The sequence below is a fragment of the Hemitrygon akajei genome, chromosome 27 (genome assembly GCF_048418815.1).
Source record: "Hemitrygon akajei chromosome 27, sHemAka1.3, whole genome shotgun sequence".
In the NCBI taxonomy this organism is placed as follows: Eukaryota; Metazoa; Chordata; class Chondrichthyes; order Myliobatiformes; family Dasyatidae; genus Hemitrygon; species Hemitrygon akajei.
The window spans coordinates 32,786,795-32,807,918 of record NC_133150.1 but is presented as its reverse complement, the minus strand read 5'-3'; the positions used below and the strand labels follow the sequence as shown (position 1 = coordinate 32,807,918).

General features: G+C 44.0%; 1 protein-coding gene and 1 non-coding gene across 4 annotated transcripts; one reads left to right on the top strand and one right to left on the bottom strand.

Annotated features, from left to right (window-relative positions):
- Positions 1–3,769: 3,769 nt before the first annotated feature.
- On the bottom strand, positions 3,770–3,894 carry LOC140717449 (U6atac minor spliceosomal RNA). The gene has a single exon (XR_012096550.1). It is a non-coding gene; the product is annotated as a U6atac minor spliceosomal RNA (small nuclear RNA).
- A 10,095-nt stretch (positions 3,895–13,989) lies between these two features.
- On the top strand, positions 13,990–20,423 carry inka2 (inka box actin regulator 2). 3 transcript variants are annotated; one of them, XM_073030591.1, is made up of 2 exons: positions 13,990–14,198; positions 17,736–20,423. In XM_073030591.1, the coding sequence occupies exons 1-2, from the start codon at positions 14,163–14,165 to the stop codon at positions 18,771–18,773; spliced, it is 1,074 nt and encodes a 357-aa protein (XP_072886692.1). In that variant the 5' UTR covers positions 13,990–14,162; the 3' UTR covers positions 18,774–20,423. The 3 variants fall into 3 exon arrangements, with proteins under 3 accessions (XP_072886692.1, XP_072886694.1, XP_072886693.1); XM_073030593.1 differs by lacking the exon at positions 13,990–14,198 and adding an exon at positions 14,236–14,448; XM_073030592.1 differs by lacking the exon at positions 13,990–14,198 and adding an exon at positions 16,832–16,916.
- Positions 20,424–21,124: the final 701 nt, after the last annotated feature.

The window sequence follows — 21,124 nt, the reverse complement described above, 5'->3', positions numbered from 1 at the left end:
CTCTCTCTCTCTCTCTCTCTTCTCTCTCTCCTCTCATCTCTCTCTCTCTCTCTCTCTCTCTCTCTCTCTCTCTCTCTCTCTCTTTCCATCTCTCCACTTCTCTTTCCAGTCTCATTTCTCTCCCTCCAATTGGTTATATCTCTCCCACCCCATCCCACTTTCTGTGACTGTACAAAGGACATTTGCCAGGCTAAATCCTGGGATGGAAGGGTTGACCCCTCAGGAGAAGTGTGACACTTCCCTGAGCTTTAGAAGAATGGGGAGAGACTTTATTCAAACATATGGGGCCTCAATGGGGCTGAACTCAAGATATTCTCACCAACAGAAGAATCACAAACCAGGAGACTTTGATACAAAAAAAGAAAGTGGTCATTGAAAACTAAGGTGCATAGCAATTTCTTCTCTCAGATGGTAGTGACTCTCTGAAATTCTCTGCACTGGATCATGAGAAATAATCACCTATCACCCAGGTCATGCCTTGTTCTCATTTCTACCATCAGGAAGAAGGTACAGAACCCTGAAGGCACACAGCCAATGATTCACAAACAGCTTTTTCTCCTCTACTATCTGATTTCAGAATGGTTATTGAACCCATGAACACTACCTCACTACTTTATTATTTCAGTTTCTGCACAACTTATTTGATTTAACTATTTTATAAATATATATATAATTATATATTGCATTGTACTGCTGCCGTAAAGGCAATGAATTTCACAACATATGCCAGAGATATTGAACCTGATTCTGATCATTAAGGAGGTAGATAAATATTTCAAGTATCTAGGAATTGAGAACTGTGGGGAATTGACATTGTGGAGCCAAGGCCAGCATCGATCGGCCATGATCATACTGAACGGTGAGGCAAGCTTGAAAGGCCTGAAGGCCTATTTGTTCCCCTTTTCATTGTGTTCTTATTTTCTCCCGCACATATACTCTCCCTCACACGCACAAATCTCTTTTTCACCACCAACTTCTTTCTGCCTCATCCACCTCATAACATTGTAAAGAACTGAAGTGTTAAACATACCAAGACGCTGCCCAGTATTTCTGGTTACAGAACAGAAGAATTCCAGGCAGTTCATCTTGTCAAACACTCTCGTGTGCTCAACATCGATTACAATGCAGATCAAAGGTCAATGAGAGGTGATGAGTGAAATAACAGGGTGCCTAAGCGATGCCACAATATCATTAGCTCATGATTGGGATGATTTATTGTATAATTTTCCGGTTCACGTAACTTCATCTTTGAACAAAGAATTCATCCATAAGCTGGCAACTTGTCTGTTATTATGCAAACAACGCAGTCAATTACCATCCTATCTGACATACAATTCATTACTAAATAGTCTTTCTGTGGCGTAGGGTTTTTTCTGATTTATTAATGATAGAATTAGAGGGCATTTTAATCACGTAAATTAAAGACAAAGCACACTGTGTCTTTATGAGGAATCAAATTGTGCTTGGCAGTTATCTGCGTCCTGCTGAGTTCTTACTGTATTTCTACTTCAAGCACACCTTTAGAGCTTTAAGTCTCAAATTCATGCTTCATGATCACTGGACAGCATTCCCACCTCTGTGGCAGACATTTCTGGGTTCTAGTCCCACTTCAGGGACTTTTACAAAATTCTGCTTGCAGAATCAGAATCAGGTTTAATACCTCCGACACAGGTCATGAAATTTATTAACTTTGTGGCAGCGGTACAATGTAATACATAAATATAGAAAAAATTAATTGCAATAAATATATATATAAGATAATTAAGATAAGTAGTGCAAAAACATAAATGTTTTAAAGAAGTAGTGAGGTAGAGCTCATGGGTTCAATGTCTATTTAGGAATCGGATGGCAGAGGGGAAGAAGCTGTTCCTGAATCGCTGAGTGTGTGCCTTCAGGCTTCTGTATTTCCTTCCTGATGGTAACAGTGAGAAGGGGGAACGTCCTGGGTGGTGGGGGTCCTTGATAATGGATGCAGCTTTTCTGAGGCACCGCTCCTTGAAGATTTCATGGATACTACGGAGGCTAGTACCCATGATGGTGCTGACTAATTTTACAACTCTCCCTCGTCCCTGTGCAGTACCCCCCAATACCAGATGGTAATACACAGTGCTGCACGGTCAGAGGTACCGTCTCTTTGATGAGCCCCTCAACTGCCTCACTCTGAAGCAGATGTCCATCAGCGTGTGATATCACAGTGAAGAAGAGCAGGGTTCTTGGGGTATGCTCTCCTCAATCGCTTTGTTGTTCACAGTGTCCTGCCTTGTGTAACTATAGTGCCAGCTTTACGACAGCACTGAATATACATCGTTGGCTGAAAAGTCTTTTGGTGACATTTAGAGGTTGTTAATGGAATTATGTAAATTAATCCTTTTTGCTTTTGACTTCCTAATATTTTTACAATATTAACTCTTTGAGAGTGATAACGAGTGGAACAAGCTGCGGGGGGGGGGTGAGTGTGGGGGGGATTGGTGGAAGCAAATATGAGTGGCTTTCACTATGAGGCATATGAATACGTAGGGAACAGAGGGATATGGATCATGTACAGGCAGAAGAAAATTAGTTTAATTCAGCATTATGTTTATCTCAAGCATCATGAGCTTGTTCCTATGTTGTACTGTTCTATGTTCTTTGTTCTAAGTTCTTTAACTCGGTGTTCTGTAATTTTTTTTGTATGCCAGTACATAGACAGAGAACAGTACAACACCCTTGGGCTCTTTTGCCCATACTCCACCATCAATCTACCCCTCCCCTCCTACACAGCCCATGACCCTCCATCTTTTGCCTGGTGAAGATTTTCTTAAATGTCCCTATTGTACCAGCCCTAGAAGTGCATTCCAGCCACCTACCACACTCTTTGTTAAAAACCTGCCTCTGACATCTCCCTCACTCTTTGGCATGGGAGGTGGGGCTCTGCACAGGTTTGAAAGAAGCTGCAGAAAGTTATGAACTCAGTCAACTCCATTACATTAGTTTGCACAGCATCCAGGATACCATCCAGGAGTGATCCCTCAAAAAGGCCACATCCATCATTAAGGACCCCCATAACCCTGGCCATGCCTTGTTCCCATTCCCACCATCAGGAAGGAGGTACAGGTCTGAAGACACACACTCAACAATTCAGGAACAGCTTCTTCCCCTCTGCCATCCAATTTCTAAATGGACATTGAACCCACGAACACCAATTCACGACTTGTTTCCTCTTTTTGCACTACTTCTTTAATTTAACTTCATCATATGCCAGTGATATTCAACCTGATTCCCTAAACTTCAACTCACTTTAAATAGATGATGCCTAGCATTGGCCATTGCCACCCTGGGAAAAAGGTGCTGGCTGTCCACTGTATCTATGCCCTGCATAATCCCATACACATCTATCAAACCTCTCACACTCCAAAGAGAAATGCCCAAACTCCCTCCACCTTTCCTCACAAAATTATACAGCAACAAGAAGATAAAGATAAAATATTTGCTTTGTCACATGTACATTGAACCATACAGCAAAGTGTTTCATTCTGAGGATTGTGTGGGGACGGCCCGCAAGTACAGCCACACTTCCGGCACCAACATAGCAGGCCCATAACTCGCTAGCCCTAACTCTAACTGTACTTCCTAGGAATGTGTGGAAAACCAGAGCACCCTGAGAAAACCCCCTGTGGTCACAAGGAGAACATCCAAACTCCTTACAAACAGTGGCAAGAATCAAACCCCGATGGCGACTGCTAGTTTTGTAAAGCGATTGCGCTAACCTCTGCACTACTGTGTTGCCCCTCAAAAAACATGGTTAGATGCCACTGTGTAGATGATGATCCCTTAAGCACTTGTGTCATAAGACCACCAGTGACCCTTCCATACTTATCAAGGGGAGTGCCAACCTCCTCTCCTTTCATACAACACAATACAAGACAGCTATTCACCCCATCCTTCCTGTGCCAGCTCATTAATAGAATTAACATTATCCCATTCCCACAGATCTTCAAGATTCAAGATTGCTTAATGTCTTTACCAGTACAAAAGTGTAAAAGAGAACAAAATAATGTCACTCCAGATCCAATGCAACACAAAAAAATATAAGATAAAGAGCACAATATTTTTTTTAAAAAATAAATAGCTTGCATAAACATGAGAAATTCTGTAGATGCTGGAAATCCAAAGCAACACATACAAAATGCTGGAGGAATTCTGCAAATCAGGCAGCATCTATGGAAATGAATAAGCAGTCGATGTTTTGGACCGAGACCCTTCATCAGAATAGCTTATATACGTAGATTGATTGTGTGTCAATTAGGTGCTGCTGGGCACAGAGGTGTTTGTACATAAGGTGACTGGCAGGAAATGATAAAGTGGTGGTTGAGGGGTGGGTTAGCATGGGAGGTGTTGATCTGATACTTCACCGTGTTAAGTGATGCAATTTATTTGGCGGTAACAGATTCAAAGTGATTGACAAAAGACTTGCATGCCTAAACAATTTTTTAAATTACTATGGTTCGTCACATACTGGCTGATAAGGCCAAGGATGTGTATTCAATGGTATAAGTTATTACTTCTTTCTTAAGTATTGAGATACAGCACAGAATCGGCCCTTCGTGCTGTGCTGCCCAACAATCCCCCAATTTAACCCTTGCCTAATCACAGGTCAATTTACAATGATCAATTAACCTACGAACCAGTACATCTTTGGACTGTGGGTGGAAGCCAGAGCACTTGGAGAAGACCCACACAGTCACAGGGAGAGCACACGTACTCCTTACGGGCAGCGGCAGGAATTGAACCCTGGTCGTTAGTGCTGTAAAGTGATGTGATAACCACTCTGCTACCATGCTTGAAGATAAAATAATTGCAGAGACATGAAAAAAGGAGAGGAGGGAGAATAGGACTAATTGCATTGACCTTTAAAAGAACTGGAACTGACTGGGGTTGAATGTCCCCATTCTGTGGTTATCTGTGATTCTGTATGTACAGATCTCTATAATAATCGTGTACTTTATTTATTATAAAAATTATTAACATAATAGAACAGTCTACAGACATTTATTATCAGTTTTTTCACGACCTTCCCTATTTCCTAATAGCAGTTGCATTTCAGTAGGATATCATATGGTCCTTGAATCTGCCGTGCAAGTGTCAACTGTCAACTGTATATTCACCACAGGGATCTTCGAGGCTCTGCCTCATGTTGTGCTGACAACAAGGGTTGTTAACTGAGGCTAGCTGAATTTCAGGACACGTCATCACCTGGTACTACATCCCCCGAACTTTTCTCCTCACTCCACAACCACTATGTATCAGGCAGGTCTGTCCTCAGCAGGTTCTGCATTCTCCTCACAAAATCTAAACTCCTCACTCCAACCACTGGGCATCAAGCTGGTCTGACCACACAGAGCACTGCATTCCCTTGCTTGTAGGTAAGCCGATAAACTCTGTTCTCCACTGAAAGACACCTCTTTCTCCAATATTTATTCAAATGGACACAATTCCAATTTTATTGTCAGCATAGACGTAGACACACAGGGTATAAATGCCATGAAAATTGGCTTTTTGCAACATCATGACAGGAAATAAAAGCAAATTTTCAGTTTGTAATTGTGCAAAAGAGACAGGAGCAACCTGGATTATTGTCCTAAGAGCAGAAAAGGTTAAGTGGAGATTCACTAGAATTGATCAAAATTGTGACAGATGAAATGGTTTCCACTGGCAGGTCAGTAATCAGAAGAAAGAAATATAATTTAATGGACAAAAGTGCCAGGGAGAAATCTGGCACATAATTTTTACCAATGATTGGAAGACACAGCCTGAGGAGCTGATGGAAGCACATTCAATGGTTCCTTTCATAAATTGATGGCTAAATGGATGAAGGAGATTTTTCTTATTGCTGTGGGCAATGAATGGGAGAGAGGGAATAACTGGGATGCATTTGAATGGCAGCACAGAAATGATAAGCCTTGTTCAGTCTTGTGTGATTCTTCGTACTGCTTAAAATGAAAACAAAAAACTATCTATTTTTCAAAGCAATTTTTTCACATAGGTTGTTAGTAGAAGTTTGTTTCTTTTTAATTGCTCGAGGGCATGCATAGGGAGCTGGAAACTTATCCACACACACAGAGGCAAAGTTTTGACTGGAAAAGTGCTAGGCCAAGATTAGTACTTAGCCCCAAAACCATCAATGCCTCTCTCAATGAGCTGATAGCAGCAAAACACAAAAAGACGTCAGAATGAAAGTCAAAAACCAGATGTAAGTTAAAGCAAAACCATACATTGAATCGTTGGAATTCATAACTTGTTTCCAATGCATGCACAGTCCGCTTCAGGATTGTCAGGCAGTATTTTGTAAAAGTATGAAGACTGTAATGTAAACAGAAAATATAGACTAATGCTGCTTCTGCCTAGTGGCTAGATTGTTTAAACTTAATGCACAAGTAAAAAGCTTAACCCTTAGAGAGCTAGAGTGATATATACAAAAATGGCACGCTAGCATAGTGCCTTTCAATCTCAGGATATTAAATTGGACGTGGAGAGGATGTTTCCAATAACGGGGGAGCCTAGGACCAGAGGGCACGAACTCAGAAATGAAGGACGTCCCTTTACAACAGAGGTGAGAAGGAATTTATTTAGCCAGAGGGTGATGAATTTGTGGAGTTCATTGCCACGGATGGCAGTGGAGGTCAAGACATTGAGTACATATAAAGCAGAAATTGATAGGTTCTCGATTATTTAGGCTGTTAAAGGACATAGGGAGAGAAGAGGAGAACTGGGTTGAAAGAGATACTAAATCAGTTATGATTGAATGGTGGAGACACAATGGGCCGAATGGCCTAATTCCACTCCTATCTCTTATGGGCTTATGATATCTAAATGAGCAATTACTGCTATAATGAAAGGAAAGCAGCACACAATCTGTGTACAGTAAGCTCCCACCAGCATAGAATAGAACAGTATAGGAACAGGCCTTTCGTCCTGCAATGTTGTGTCAAACTAATTAAATTAGCAATCACAAGGGATTCTGCAGCTGCTGACAATCCAGAAAAACACACACAAAATGCTGGAGGAACTCAGCAGGTCAGGTAACATCTCAAGTCCCAGCCTGAAGCATCGTCTGTTTATTCCTCTCCAGTGCAATACATAAAAAAGCCTATAAATTACAATGAGAATAGGGAGGGAGTGTCCATGGGTTCATGGTCCGTTCACAAATCTGATGGCAGAGGGGAAGAAGCTGTTCCTGAATCACTGAGTGTGTGTCTTCAGGCTCCTGTACCTCCTCCCTGATGGCAGAGGGGAAGAAGCTGTTCTTGAATCACTGAGTGTGTGTCTTCAGGCTCCTGTACCTCCTCCCCCTGATGATACAATGAGAGGAGGGCATATCCCTGGGTAGTGGGGGCCCTTAGTGGTAGATGCTGCCTTTCTGAGGCATCGCTTTTTGATGCTGGGGAAACCAGAGCCCATGATTGAGCCGGTTGAGTTTGCAACCCTCTGCAGCTTTTTTCGATCCCGTGCACTGGCACGGCCGTACCAGACACTGATGCAACCAGTCAGAAAGCTCTCCAGGGTACATTTGTAGAAATTTGCTAGAATCTTTAACGACATATTAAATCTCCTCAAACTCCTAATGAAATTTAGCCGCTAGAGTTCCTTCATCATAATTGCATCTACATGTCTGAGCCGAGGATAGATCTTCAGAGGTATTGGCACCCTGGCCCGTGCCACGTTAAGAGAGCACAGCACGACGCGGGGTCTGAACTACCTATCACAGAATACCTGGTCCAGTAACCACAGTATTTCTGTTACTGTCTGGCTAAGTACTTGCTCAAGTGCGACTTGCAGAATATTGATTGGAGTTCAGCAAGGGTCAAGGGGAGGTATTTAGTTTCAGGCACATTCAGAGATTATTGTAGCTGATAGCCATTGGGCACCAACGTTATTTGAAGACATGTCCAGGTCCTGGTGTAATATGAAGCCGTGGGCAATGGCCTTAATATTGCCTCAGATCAGATCAGAAAGTCTGGACTTGCAAAGCTGTAGTTCAGACTTACAGACAAGAGGAGCTGCTTGTGAAGAGATTATAATAAGAAGTCACCGTGCTAACAGGGCTCATTCATTATTAAAATACATTTGGTTACACTGACAGCAGTTGTCAAAAATTAATGTTCCATTCACTGTGAAATGAAATGTGAAATGTACAGCCCCCTTGCAATTTGCAAGGATGGTTTGAAGCAAAATAATGATTGTATCACCTCTTTGCTCCTAGTGACACAGTTTCCCATGATTACTGAGTAAGGAGTGTAGGTATTTCTGGGTAATTTTGTCCCTGACTACAAAGGAGCAGAATGACCATTCAGCCCCTCAACCATATTCCTTTGCAGCTCTTCAGATTAAAAAAAAAGATCCTATTCCTGTAAACAGCAAGTCCTGGACAGCTTTCCAAGTTAGGATGACGTGATGAAAACTGTTCATGTCACACACAGGGAATGACCATTTCCAACAAGAGATGGGCAAAATACTTCTCTGTGGAATTTATTTTCTTGTAAGTTTATTATTTTCACATGTATAGTGAAAATCTTGTCTTGCATACTTTTCATACAGGTCACATCACTACACGGTGCATTGAGGTAGTAGAAGTTAAAGCGATAACAGAATGCATAATAAAATGCACAAACACAAGAAAATCTGCAGATACTGGAAATACAAGTGACTCACACAAAATGCTGGAGGAACTCAGCAGGCCTGGCAGTATTTATGGAAAAGAGCTAACAGTCAAAGTTTCGGCCCAACCCTCTTCATCAGGACTGGAAAGAAAAAGATGAGAAGTCAGAATAGGAAGGCAGGGGGAGGGGAGGAAGAAGTACAAGGTGGTGGGTGACAGGTGAAACCGGGAGCGGGGATGGGGTGAAGTAAAGAGCTAGGACGTTGATTGGGCTGAAGAAGGGTAATCTGACTGGAGAGGGTAGAAGACCATGGAAGAAAGGGAAAGGAGAGGGGCACCAGAGGGAGGTGATGGGCATGTGAGAGAGGAAGATGGGAATGGGGAATGATGAAGGGGTGGGCAATTACCAGAAGTTTTAGAAATCAATGTTCATGCCATCAGGTTGGATGCAACCCAAACTGAATATAAGGTGCTGCTTCTCCAACCTGAGTGTGGCTGTATTGCGGCAGAAGAAGAGACCATGGACTGGCATGTCAGAATGGGAATGGGAAGTAGAATTGAAATAGGTTCCATCTTTCACCAATCAACTTCCCAGCATTTTACTTCACCCTCTCCTCCGCTCCCAGTCTCACCTCTCACCTACCATCCTGTACTTCTTCCTTCTCTGCCACCATCTTCTTACTCTGATTTTTCATCTTTTTTTCCAGTCCTGAATAAGGGTCTTGGCCTAAGGCATCAACTGTTTACTCTTCTCCATAGATACTGTCTGTTGAGTTCCTCCAACGTTTTGTGCATGTTGCAGAATGAAGTGCAGTGTAGATAGATGATGAGGTGCAAGGTTATAATGAGGTAGACTGTGAGGTCAAGAATCCATCTTATCATACTAGGGAACCATTCAATAGTCTTAATCCAATGGAGAAGTTGAGCCTGTTGGTACATGCTTTCACAATGGAAGAGTAGGTGGAGTCTTTAATTATGCTCACTGCTTTACTGAGGCAATGAGAAATATAGACAGGATCCATGGAGGGAAGGCTGGATTCCATGATATGCTGAGCAACGTCCACAACTCTCTGAAGTTTCCGTCAGTCATGGGCAGAGCAGTAAGCATACCAAGCTGTGATACATCTAGAAAAGATGTTTCCTATCATGCATCAACAAAAATTGTTAAGCATTGACAGGAATGTGTCAAATTTCTTTAGCCTCCTGGGGAAGTTGAGGTGTTGATGAACTGTTGTAGTTGTGGCATCTGCATGTTTGGACCAGGATGCTATTGGTGATGATCACTCCTAGGAACATGAAGCTCTCAATCCTCTCAACCTCAGCACCATTGACTAAATCAGGAGTGTGTGTATCACCCTTTTTCCTGAAGTTAATGACCAGCACTTCCATTTTGTTGACATTGAGGGAAAAGTTGTTGATGTGGCACCATGTTACTATGCACCCTACCTCTTTCTTGTAATCCAACACATCGTTATTGACCGCTATGGTGGTATCATGGGGAAACTTATAGAAGGAGTTGGAACAGAATTTGGCCATACAGATATAAGTGTACAGGGAGCAGACTAGAGGGCTGAGAGTGCAACCTTGTGAAGCATCCAACTTCAGAATAATGGTGGTGGAGGTTTTAATGCCTATCCTTACTAATTATGGTCTATTGATCAGGATGTTGAGGATCCAGTTACAAAGGGAGCTGTTGATTCCCAAGTCTCAGAGTTTGGTAATGAGTTTACTTTGAATCATAATTTTGAAGGCAGAGCTGTAGTCAATAAGCAATAGTGCTTACTGTCCAGATGCTCCAGAGATCAGTTCAGTGGCAGGGCAATGGTGTCTCCCATTGACCTACTCCAGCAGTAGGCGAACTGCAGTCATGCAAGGTTATCTGGGAAGCTGGAGTTGGTGCATGCCATGTGTGTTCTCGAAGCACTTGGTTATGGTGAATGTCAGAGCAACTGGCAGTACTGGGTTGACAGTGGCCTTCTTAAAGCAAGTGGGAAACACAACTTAAAGCAGGGAGAGATTAAAACTGTCTGAAAATTCTGCCACCAGGAGATTTGCGCAGAATCTAAGAGCACAGTCAGGCATAGCATCTGGACCAGATCCGTTCCAGAGGCTCACTCTCTGGATGATTCTGCAACAGTGACAGTGGGTTCGGGTGCACTGGAGGTTGAGTGGTGGATGTTGCCATAGCAATCCTCTTGTGTTCAAACCTTGCATAGAATGGATTAAATTCCTTCGGAAGTTATTGTTGATGCTGCCTGACTTTGTTGTGTAGTCTGTTACCGCACGTAAGCCCTGTCATAACTGAAGACTGGTCTGCGACTCAATTTTGCCTTAGTATTTTTACATTTAATGGAATTGCCAAATAAGGTATCCACCATCGATATCCTGGGGGCTTAGTGGAGTGGGGTCTGATCAGAGATTTAGCTGAAACCTATCAACTGTTGAAAGGCCTAGGTAGAATGGATGTGGAGAGGATGCTTCCTATTGTTGGGGAGTCTAGTACTAGAGGGAATAGCCTCAGAATGGAAGGACATCCATTTGAGATGAAGGTTAGAAGGAATTTCTTTAACCAGAGGTTGGTGAATCTGTGGAATTCGTCACCACAGGAGGCTGTGGAGGCTTAGTCATTGGGTGTACTTAAGGCAGAAGTAGATAGGTTCTTGGTTGGTCAAGGAGTCAAAGATTACGGGGAGAAGACAGGAGAATAGGATTGAGAGGGAAATAGATCTGCCATGGTGGAGCAGACTAGGTGGGCTGAATGGTTTAATTCTGCTCCTATGTCTTATGTTCTTATGGACTTCACATCCAAGGCCTTTTCACCATCTAAGAGACACATTTGGATTATAAAGAAGTTTTCTCCCCTTGACTATCTGTGACATACTGTAATTGCACACATGAAGGTTATTAGCATTCAGAACAAAATGATCCACTTAATTCTCACCCTAACCTTAACCCCACCCCTAACCCTTGACTATAGTGTTTTCCATAAGATACACTACAATAACCTCATTTTTTTTTTGACAATTACCCTAAACACATGATACCTGAAGGAACAAGGATAGCAGGTACATGAGCACTGGGAGAAGGATGGATCTGGTGACCTTCAATTTCTTTCTGAGTAGGAATCTCAGGAAGGAACCAGTATAATTCAAATCTGATACCAAAATCAGGCCCAGGATTATAGAGTGATGACAGTGCAAACAACAAACAACCATTTTAGTCCTGAAGCTAAGTTGGAATATCACCCTCTGGTAATGACCCCCTGATGTGAATTGCAACTCTGTGGGTGGGTGAGTTATCAATGTTCAGGCTCACAACGACCATCTACATGTCTTAGCTTAACTTTGGCTTCCATAGTAGCAATATTCTTTTTCCCTGGTTGATAACTATACAATAACCTTTGTGTGACTGAGTGTCTTTCAGCAAAGGAAGAGTGAAATAGGACTACCAAAAGATTGGAACTTCCATTAGAACAAGAGGTGGGTTGAATGGGGTGGTAGGAGGTTGTTATGGAGGTGGAATGGTGGAATGGGGGACTGATTCTGCATTACAAAATAATTAGAAACTAAAATGCTTGCCAAGTCAGAAGGAGAAAATAATAGCGGGAGAGGCTGAGGAAGTGATCAATAGGTCAGTGCTGAGGGTAATTTGTGGCTTCAAGTCTCAGCACATTGATCCGGGCAATATCTAAACGGGCACTTGCACAGTAATGATGAAGGACTGTTGCCGTGCCAGAGACCGAGAAGTCCCTTGTGACATCGTGAGGAAGGGGCCCTTCCACTGTTACAGTAGTGTGGTGGTTATCGCTATAACAGCTCGGGGCATTCCAGAGTTTGGAATTCATTTCCGACGCCATCCCAAAAGGAGTTTGTATGATCTTCCTGTGAATTGCATGGGTTTCCACCTGATGCTCTGGTTCCCTCCCACAGTCCAAGGACACACCAGTTAGTAGGTTAGCTGGTCACTGTAAATTGTCCTGTGATTAAGCTAATATTAAATAGGTGGGTTAATAGTAGTGCCACTCATTGGGCCAGAAGAGTCCGTTCCAAGCTGTATCTCTGAATAAATGAATAATAGAATTAATGGTGATGATACTTGAGTGAACCTAACCCAGTTTTAGCTACGTTTGACACAGATGCTTGGAATTCCATAGCAAAGAGGCTTAGGGGGTTAATGGACAAGGAAAAATCTTCTGCTCAGAATACTGCATGTTTCCCAATGTGAACCAAAAATACAAGGGTGAGTCAAAAAATGTCTAGCTCCTGTCAGTATGAACCTCCCACTTTACACACAAGGTGCTGCCCACAAATGATGCTGTACATGTTGGGAATTCGCGAGCAATAGATGACGGCAGAGGTACTGGCCCCCTCTTTTTCCACTTTCACCACCATGGTACATCTCTGCCACATAATATTTTGAGCATTTACACACTTGTCTTATGCCTCTAAGGCAGAGGTTCCCAACCTGAGATCCATGGACCCCTCCTTTAATGGCATAAAAAAAGCTGGGAACACCCACTGTAAGGGGATCCTCGCATCAATTAATTTGTAACCCCCATTGCCTTAGCTTCATAAACACAAAAGAATCTGCAGATGCTGGAAATCCAGAGTAACACGCACAAAATGCTGGAGGAACACAGCAGGTCAGGCAGCACTTATGGAGAGGAATTTAAGAGTCGATGTTTCAGCCTGAAAAACCTGCTCTTTCATCCCTCTCCGTAGCTGCTGAAAAGCCTGCTGAGTTCCTCCAGCATTGTCTGTGTGTTGCCTAGGCTTCACTTGGCTGACAAGGATTCACCTGTGATACTGCGATAGCTGTCGGAACAGAAAGAAGACAATTTCGCTTTAGGCTTATTTTGTTAGTCTATCAGACCCTGCCTAGTCTGTACCTTGAGTCAAACCCATTCTTATTTCTGTAACTATTAATGTTCAGGCACACGACAAACATCTGCCAGTCTTACCTTAACAGTGGCTCCCATAGCATCAACATTCCCCCCCCCCTGTGTTATAGATGTACAAATATTCTTTGTGTGACTGAGTGACTTTTAGCTAAGGAAGGGAGAAGCAGGACTAGAATGTAGAGCTTCCATTGGGACGAGAGGTGGGTTGAATGGGGCGGGGTGGGGGGGTGGTTTTATGGAGGTTGAACTGGGGACTGATTCTGCATAACAAAATAATTCAAAACTAAAATGCTTGCCAAGTCAGAGGGCGAAAATAATAGAGGGAAAAGCTAAGGAAGTGATCAATAGGTCAGTGCTGAGTGTAGGGTAATGTGACACCATCACTTACAGTGTACAGATTCGACGGAACATAACATAAGACTACCTCTCGGTTCCACAGCAGTCGTCCCTCCTGTTTTGTCTTACCCAGCCTCGCTGGCAGACAGTACAGTGCAGGCTGAACTCTCTTCCTAATGGACACGTGGAGCATATTAAATTCTTTCGGGCGCTGATTTTTAACAGGTTTTTTTTTAAAAAAACTTCCTTTCCCTCACTGTTAGCCGTCAGCCTCCTACGGTAAAGGGGAACATGGACAACAGTCTGCATCGTTTGAAGCAAGAACTGGTAAGGTGGATTACCGTCTTTAAAAGAGTTTTGTTTTTGTTTTGTAATGTGGATGGTTGCTGTGAAGTTATTCACCGTGTGCAGTGGCGAGAATAAAATGAATGCCTATTTATAATCAAACATTGACTCCCCGTCTCCTTCAGTTAATTACTTTCGGGATAATAGATTGTGAGGAGAGGTGTTAAAACCATTCCATCTGTCCCCGGATTAAACTGCAAATGAACATGAATTCTAATGCGGCTCTGCAAATGTAAGTCATTTTCAGAATTATTGAGTTAAAATGGAAATCAATGCACTTAGCTCGTTAACACTTGTCCTTTTTGGGAGAAGGCGTGATTTCTATCATGTATAAATTAACACTATAGGATTCCGTGTTAATTTTGTTGTGTGCGTTGTGCTTTATGAGTTTGAAGGGTGGGATATATGGTAAACTCCCCACCCCTCTTCTAAAGCAAGACTCTCCCCCCCCCCCCCCACAGCTATGCCCCCCTCCCTCCACGTCTGCCCACTCCCGCCGGTGTCCCCATTTACAAGGTCAAAGGAGGTGACATGTCGGCAGCTAAAAGACCACCCAAAAAAGCAGGAGCTGAATGTTAGGGACCCAAACGACAATAATGAACCCTTCTGAGTGGGGAGATGTGGAAGGGCTGGGACGGGATGGGGGGGAGCGTAGTTTGGGGGGTGGCTGCAGTTGAATTCTAAGCGAACCTCTTCTTTGCAAATTTGGGAGACTGGACATTGATCAAACTCCTCGGAATACCGTCAAGCGAGAAATCCAATTTCCTCTCTGTTGCCCGGGATTCCGCGTACTCACCAAAGGGCTCCTTTAAAAAAAATCGTATTCTTAAAAAAAAAGACGCACAGTCCCATTTAAAACAGTTTCCAATTTTCACTTTCCGTGGCTCACTTTCTACGGAATGTGCACTGGCAAGGAGAGTGTGTGAACATTTCAATATTCCACCACCCCCACCCCCGCCTCTGCTCTGTTTGCATTGCCTTTTGTGATTATTACTACGTTCAAATCACACTACATATGCACGCACACAAACTCATCCAGACTCATTTTTTTTAAAGATTCATTTCTAGTCCTCCCAATATTTATCCCGTTTTGATTTGACAGTGCGCCGAAATTTCAGCTGTTTGGACAATGTAGAAAACTTTCAAACTTTCTCACTGAAACCTATGGAATATTGAAAAGCTTAGAGTGGATGTGGAGAGTATGTTTCTAATAGTGGGTGGAGTCTAGGACCAGAAGGCACGGCTTCAGAATAGAGGGGCATCCATTTAGAACAGAGATGAGGAGAAGTTTCTTTAACCAGAGGGTGGTGAAACCGCGGAGTTCATTGCCACGGAAGGCTGTGGAGGCCAACTCAAAGCGGAGATTAATAGGTTCTTGATTAGTAAGGACGTCAAAGTTTACCGGGAGAAGGCGGGAGATTGGGGTTGAGAGGGATAATGCATCAGCCACAATTAAATGAAAGAATAGACTCGATGGGCCGAATGGTCTAATTCTGCTCCTATGACTTATGGTCTTGTGGTCCAACTAAAGTATTCGGACAATGTATCCCAGGATTTATAGGGCAAGGTTGAATACGTTAGGTTGTTATTCCCTGGAGCGTTGGAGAATGAGTGAAGATTTGATGGAGGAATTGGATGACAAGGTGGAGACACGTCTCCACCAAAGGAAGTATAAGGAGCCCTCTTCTAGCCTGTAGCTCACCCCGGGCAGGGTGTAGCACCTGTTTACCTCCCCCCCCCCCACCCCACCATGGCGATCAGGGTCACGTAAAGCCATGGGAGGTGTCGTGAATTGTATGAGCGGCGGGTGCACATCAGAGGTCCTGGTTAGCGACCATTGACGCCTGACAGACAATCTCTGAAGAGCAGTGATAATGGTTGCGGTCACCCGTCTTGTAAAGACACTGCCTAGATAGAAAGCAATGGCAAACCATTTCTGTAGAAAGAAAATCCCAAGAACAATCATGGCCGTGGAGATAACAGGGCCACCCATGTCATACGACAACGTCTGATGCAAAATTATGAGGGGTAAAATGCAAGCAGGTTGGGTGAGACTAGAACTAGAGGCCATGGGTTAAGAGTGAAAGGTGGAACGTTCAAAGGGAGCCTGAGGAGAACTTCTTCCCTCAGAGAGTGGTGATAGCGTGGTTTGAGCTGCCAGAAGAAGTGATGGATGCTGGTTCGATTCAATATTTAAGAAAATTTGGATAGGTCCATGGATAGGAGAGGTACGGAGGGCTATGGATCAGGTGCAGGTCGATGAGACTAGATAGATTAATATTTCGGTACGGACTAGATGGGCCGAAGAACTTGTTTCTGCGCTGTAGTACTCTATGACTATGGCACATCAGCAGCTCCCTCAAGTTTAACGTGGAGGCACAGTCTTTTAGAGGGAGTTCAATAAACAAAACAAAAAAATAGTTTTTTGAGATGGAGGCGAACGAGTCTCTGTGGAATATTAATGTTGGATAATGCTTTGTCAGTAGACATGTTAAGTTTTTTTTAAAAAAGCGATCACGCCTTGAGGTGCTGATTAGCTGGATTAACCAAGCGACACCCATCCAACACCCCTTTGATGGGCTTGTCTTTGTGACCAGGCTCCTTGTCAATCAACAGTCTCTTATTAATAAAACACGGCTCTTTTGAAAGGGTCTTTTGCTCGTCCCACTGAGTAGCGGATCTGTGGCTGTGCGGGGAAAGGTAGTGTACTAAACTGGGCAGCCTATGTTCAATTAAATAAGGGGCAGGATAATGAAAGAGTGCGGCTTTGTTCTGGGGCTGTTAAAGCCTGTTCAATAGACAGAATGAGTCTATGTGCAAGATAATACCGCTCCCACTGCTGTGCGTTGTATGTAAGAATGTATTAGTGACAGTCAAATGGACGGCAAGTGCTGTAATACGTTATATATAGACGGGCATGTGTTTCAGCGAGAGGGTCATTTGAAATATTCCCTCGTTGGGGGAAGGGTCTCGATTGTACTTTTTTTATATAGCTCTCAACTGGGGGGGGGGGGGTGCATTTGTATCTCTAACGATGGAGGAGTTGTACCGAAACGCTTTGTTTACAGGTCCGGAGGGCAGATTACACCCATCAGCTCCGAATTACGTTTCAAAGCAATTTATTGAAACGAGTTTGGTGACACTCATCCTGTTGGGCACTTGCGTGAGGTCTGATTGCTGCAGTCAAAACAGAACACACGAGTCCACTTCTCCCCCCAAATAAAATCCCTAAATGTGCAGTCTCTCTATTTATTTCCTTTTGCTTTTGGGAAATTGCGCCTGGCCGGGGAACAGTTTTACTCTGCATTTCTATTGGTAAGCACACAATGAGAGAGCCTTGCATAGGTTCAATAGAAAATGAGCACGTCCTTCCTGTAAACGCGTGAGAAGGGGAAGTAAACTGGGAGTTAAAGCGCAAGGAAGTGGATTCCTCTCGCGGTTCATGAGTTAATGGGGATGGTATTGAGTTGCTCTTGGTGTCTCTGATGCGGTGCTAATGGTGTGAATGTGCTTTGACAGCAGTCCATGAAGGAGGCCGGAGATGGGCTCCAGGATCAGATGAATTGTATGATGGGCGCTCTCCAGGAGTTGAAACTTCTCCAAGTGCAGACAGCTTTGGAACAGCTGGAGATTTCGGGACTGCGGAGCCAACCGCCATCCATCATTCCCCGCCAGCCACGGCTGAGGAATGGGAGAGAGGACTCCAAGATCAGGCAGTGCCTGCAGGGCACTAGACTGGAGGAGAAACACAGCAACCCCAGCGGCAGTGGTGCAGTCCCTCCATCGGGCGACGTCTCCTTATCCAGGTCGGTCGATAAGCCTATGAGTGGCTGGTCAGGGGGTTACCTGAAGGAGGCATCCTGTTTTGAGGTGCCGACGTCGGCGACGTCTTCTGTGGCTTTAGACTGTCTGAAGGATGGACCGGCATCGCCTAGAGTTGACCTCGGTCAACAAGCGGTTCCATCAACAGAGAAACGCCGGATTGCAGCGGCCAGCAAGACGGTCGGTGAGACAACCCAAGCCAGCGAGGGCTCCAACGATTGGACCTCATCTCTGCTCTCCCAGAGCAGGAACAGGCAGCCCCTCATTCTAGGGGACAATGTCTTCGCAGACTTGGTGGGCAACTGGTTGGACTTGCCCGAGCTGGAGAAGATATCGCAGGCCGCCCCTGTGGAGGGTAGGGGTCGACAAGACCACGTCCCCATTATCAGCAAGTCTCAGGAATTCCAGAAGAAGTTAACGCTCACGGCCAATATCTTCAAGAAGCTGCTGAGGAGCGTGCGGCCAGACAAGGGCAAGCGAGCCCAGGCGGCGGCCGCCAACCCATCGGAATCCATCACTAAACGATCCAGCAAGGCGTCTAAGCAGAAGGTGACTTTTTACTTTGCATTGCGAGGCAATGGCGCGCCAGCCAGTCGGCCCCTGGACGGCGCTGGGAGTGGGGCTACCATACCAGAGGAACACAGTCACCGTGCCCACACTTGCACCAGGAAGCTGGTCCAGCCTGTGACGAGCAAACACTCTCAATTTGACTACAACACAGTGGTTTGGGTCTGAATTCAGTTCCTGGCAACACAAGTGAACGAATTTGCACTTAATTCCTTTGCCACGTTTCATAGCTCCCTCCCCCAACTGTTTACAGTACATTTTTATCAAAATGTTTTTTTTGTTTGAATGGTTGAGTGTCCAGATTGAATTGTATCAAGACTATTTAATGGGTCATTGGTGGATGAAGTGTGTTCAAACTTGATACTTATTCAGTTTGTTGAAGATTTATACCTGAACTGTGATATCTCATCTGGTAACTCAGCCTTGAGGTTATGGAACCTTCCATCACATCATCCACTGGAACATTTGGTGCACTATGATGTAATGGGTCCCTTATGTCCTTCTGGGTCAGATACCATTCACCATTGAGCAGCAGACAGATGCACAGGCTGGTTGGGCTCACAGAGTCCCAAGGTCTTTTGAGTGTCCTATGCTTTGATCCATTCCACCTGATGAGAGGCCTTGAGCCTACAGCATTGGGTTGGATTTGAGTCCTCCCTTAGTCTCCCATCTCAGGGTTGTCGAATCCAGAGTAGAAATGGGACCACAAATCTCTATGGTGCCAATGATTTAATAACCCAGTAACACATGCAATTTTCCACCACCACCCTTTGTCTGCAACAAGGCTTTCTTGGAACATTACAGCACAGTACAGGCCCTTCAGCCCATGATATTGTGGCAACCTTTTATCCTACTGTAAGATCAATCTAACTCTTCCCTCCTACATAGTGCTCCATTTTTCTATCATCCATGTGCCTATCTAAGAATTTCTTAACTATTCGTAACATATCTGCCTCTATCAGCAACCCTGGTAGAGCATTCCAAGAGCCCACCACTCCCTGTGTAAAGAACTTACCTCTGACTTTCCTCGAATCACCTTAAAATTATGCCCCCTTCTATTAGCCATTTCCACCCTGGGAAAAGTCTTGGGCTATTCACTTGATTTATGCCTCTTATAGTCTTATATATCTCTATCAAGTCACCTCTCTTCCTCCTTCAATCAAAAGAAAAAAGCCCTAACTCGCTGAACCTATCTTTATAAGATATGCTTTTTAGTGGAGGCAACATCCTTGTAATAATAATAATAATAATGATAATTCTTCTTCTTTCCTTTCTTCCTTCCTTCTTTCTTTCTTTCTTTTTCTTTCTTTCTCTCTCTCCCTCTCCCTCTTCCACATCCTCCCTACAAAGAGGCAACCAGAACAGAACACAAGTGTGTTCTGCAACACTACCTCGCAGTTCTTGAACCGAGTCCCCTTACTAATGAATGTCAACACACCATACACCTCCTTAACAATCCTCTCAACCTGCGTGGTGACTTTGAGGCTCTCCTCCTGCTTAACCTGCCACTTCCGTTTGCTGGCTTAGTTCCGCTTAACAAAGTGAGTGGACACATGCTCAATGTCACATGGTGGTGTGACGACTTCATCCGACGAGTGTGAGTATTCTGTAGCCTGTGAACGAGTGAGATGAAGCATCGGATTTTGGCTTTTACTTAGAACTGATTTGACTGTTTTTATCTGGATGTAGTGTGTAACGTGAGGTGTTATGCCAGGTAATATCCTGGCCTGTACAGAGCTTTTGGTTGACTGTGCTCTCCATGGGGACACGGAGCTAGATGATCTAATAAATGTTGATTGTGCCCCCATGTTTAAACAAGGCTGATTGATCTTTTAAGTGCTATTGAGAATCAGTTACAGAGGGTAATATGCCTTGACTATTTTTGTTCTTTTTTTTGGAGTTTATTTGCTCTTGTTCCTTAAGGCTTTTGCCCGACGCTGGTCCCCGAGGCCTGAGTTGATGTAGTAGTAGTCCTTAAGGCTGTTATAGCTGGTGGGGGTAATGAGGATAAGCTCCTACTACCTATTAAATCAGGGGTGGCCAACCTTTTACATTCTATGCATCAATTTTTTCACGCACGAGTTCTATATGAACATATTTTTACAAGAATTGAATGGGGGTACAAGAGTTGCATGGTGCATCTGAACTTGTGAGTGAAAAATTGACGCATGGAATGTAAAAGGTTGGCCACCCCTGTATTAAATATTCACGGTGGTGTGTGTCTCAAATAGCCTCTGACAACCAAGTCTGTCTCCTGGCCTCCACGTATGGCTCAGCCACTAAGCCCAGTGGAACAATACTACAGAATGGAGAATGGGCAAAGGTGGGTTACTTGTGCCTTAAAATCAGGCTCATCAGCTATAGTTGGCAGCTTATCCAGGAGAAGGTAATCTCTGATCTCAAACCCCCACTGCTTTGCAGCTATAACCAATTTGGTAGTAAACCCCAAGGAAAAATCCAGAGCTGGAGTCCCTAAGGCAATCCCACATTGAGTCAATGCTGTCTGGCAATTCCTGTGG

What these genes read in the sequence shown, in the direction of transcription:
- inka2 (XM_073030591.1), top strand. Translation starts at nt 14,163, where the DNA reads ATGGACAACAGTCTGCATCGTTTGAAGCAAGAACTG. An exon ending in ATCGTTTGAAGCAAGAACTG is followed by an intron (nt 14,199 to 17,735) that starts GTAAGGTGGATT and finishes GTGCTTTGACAG; the next exon opens with CAGTCCATGAAGGAGGCCGG.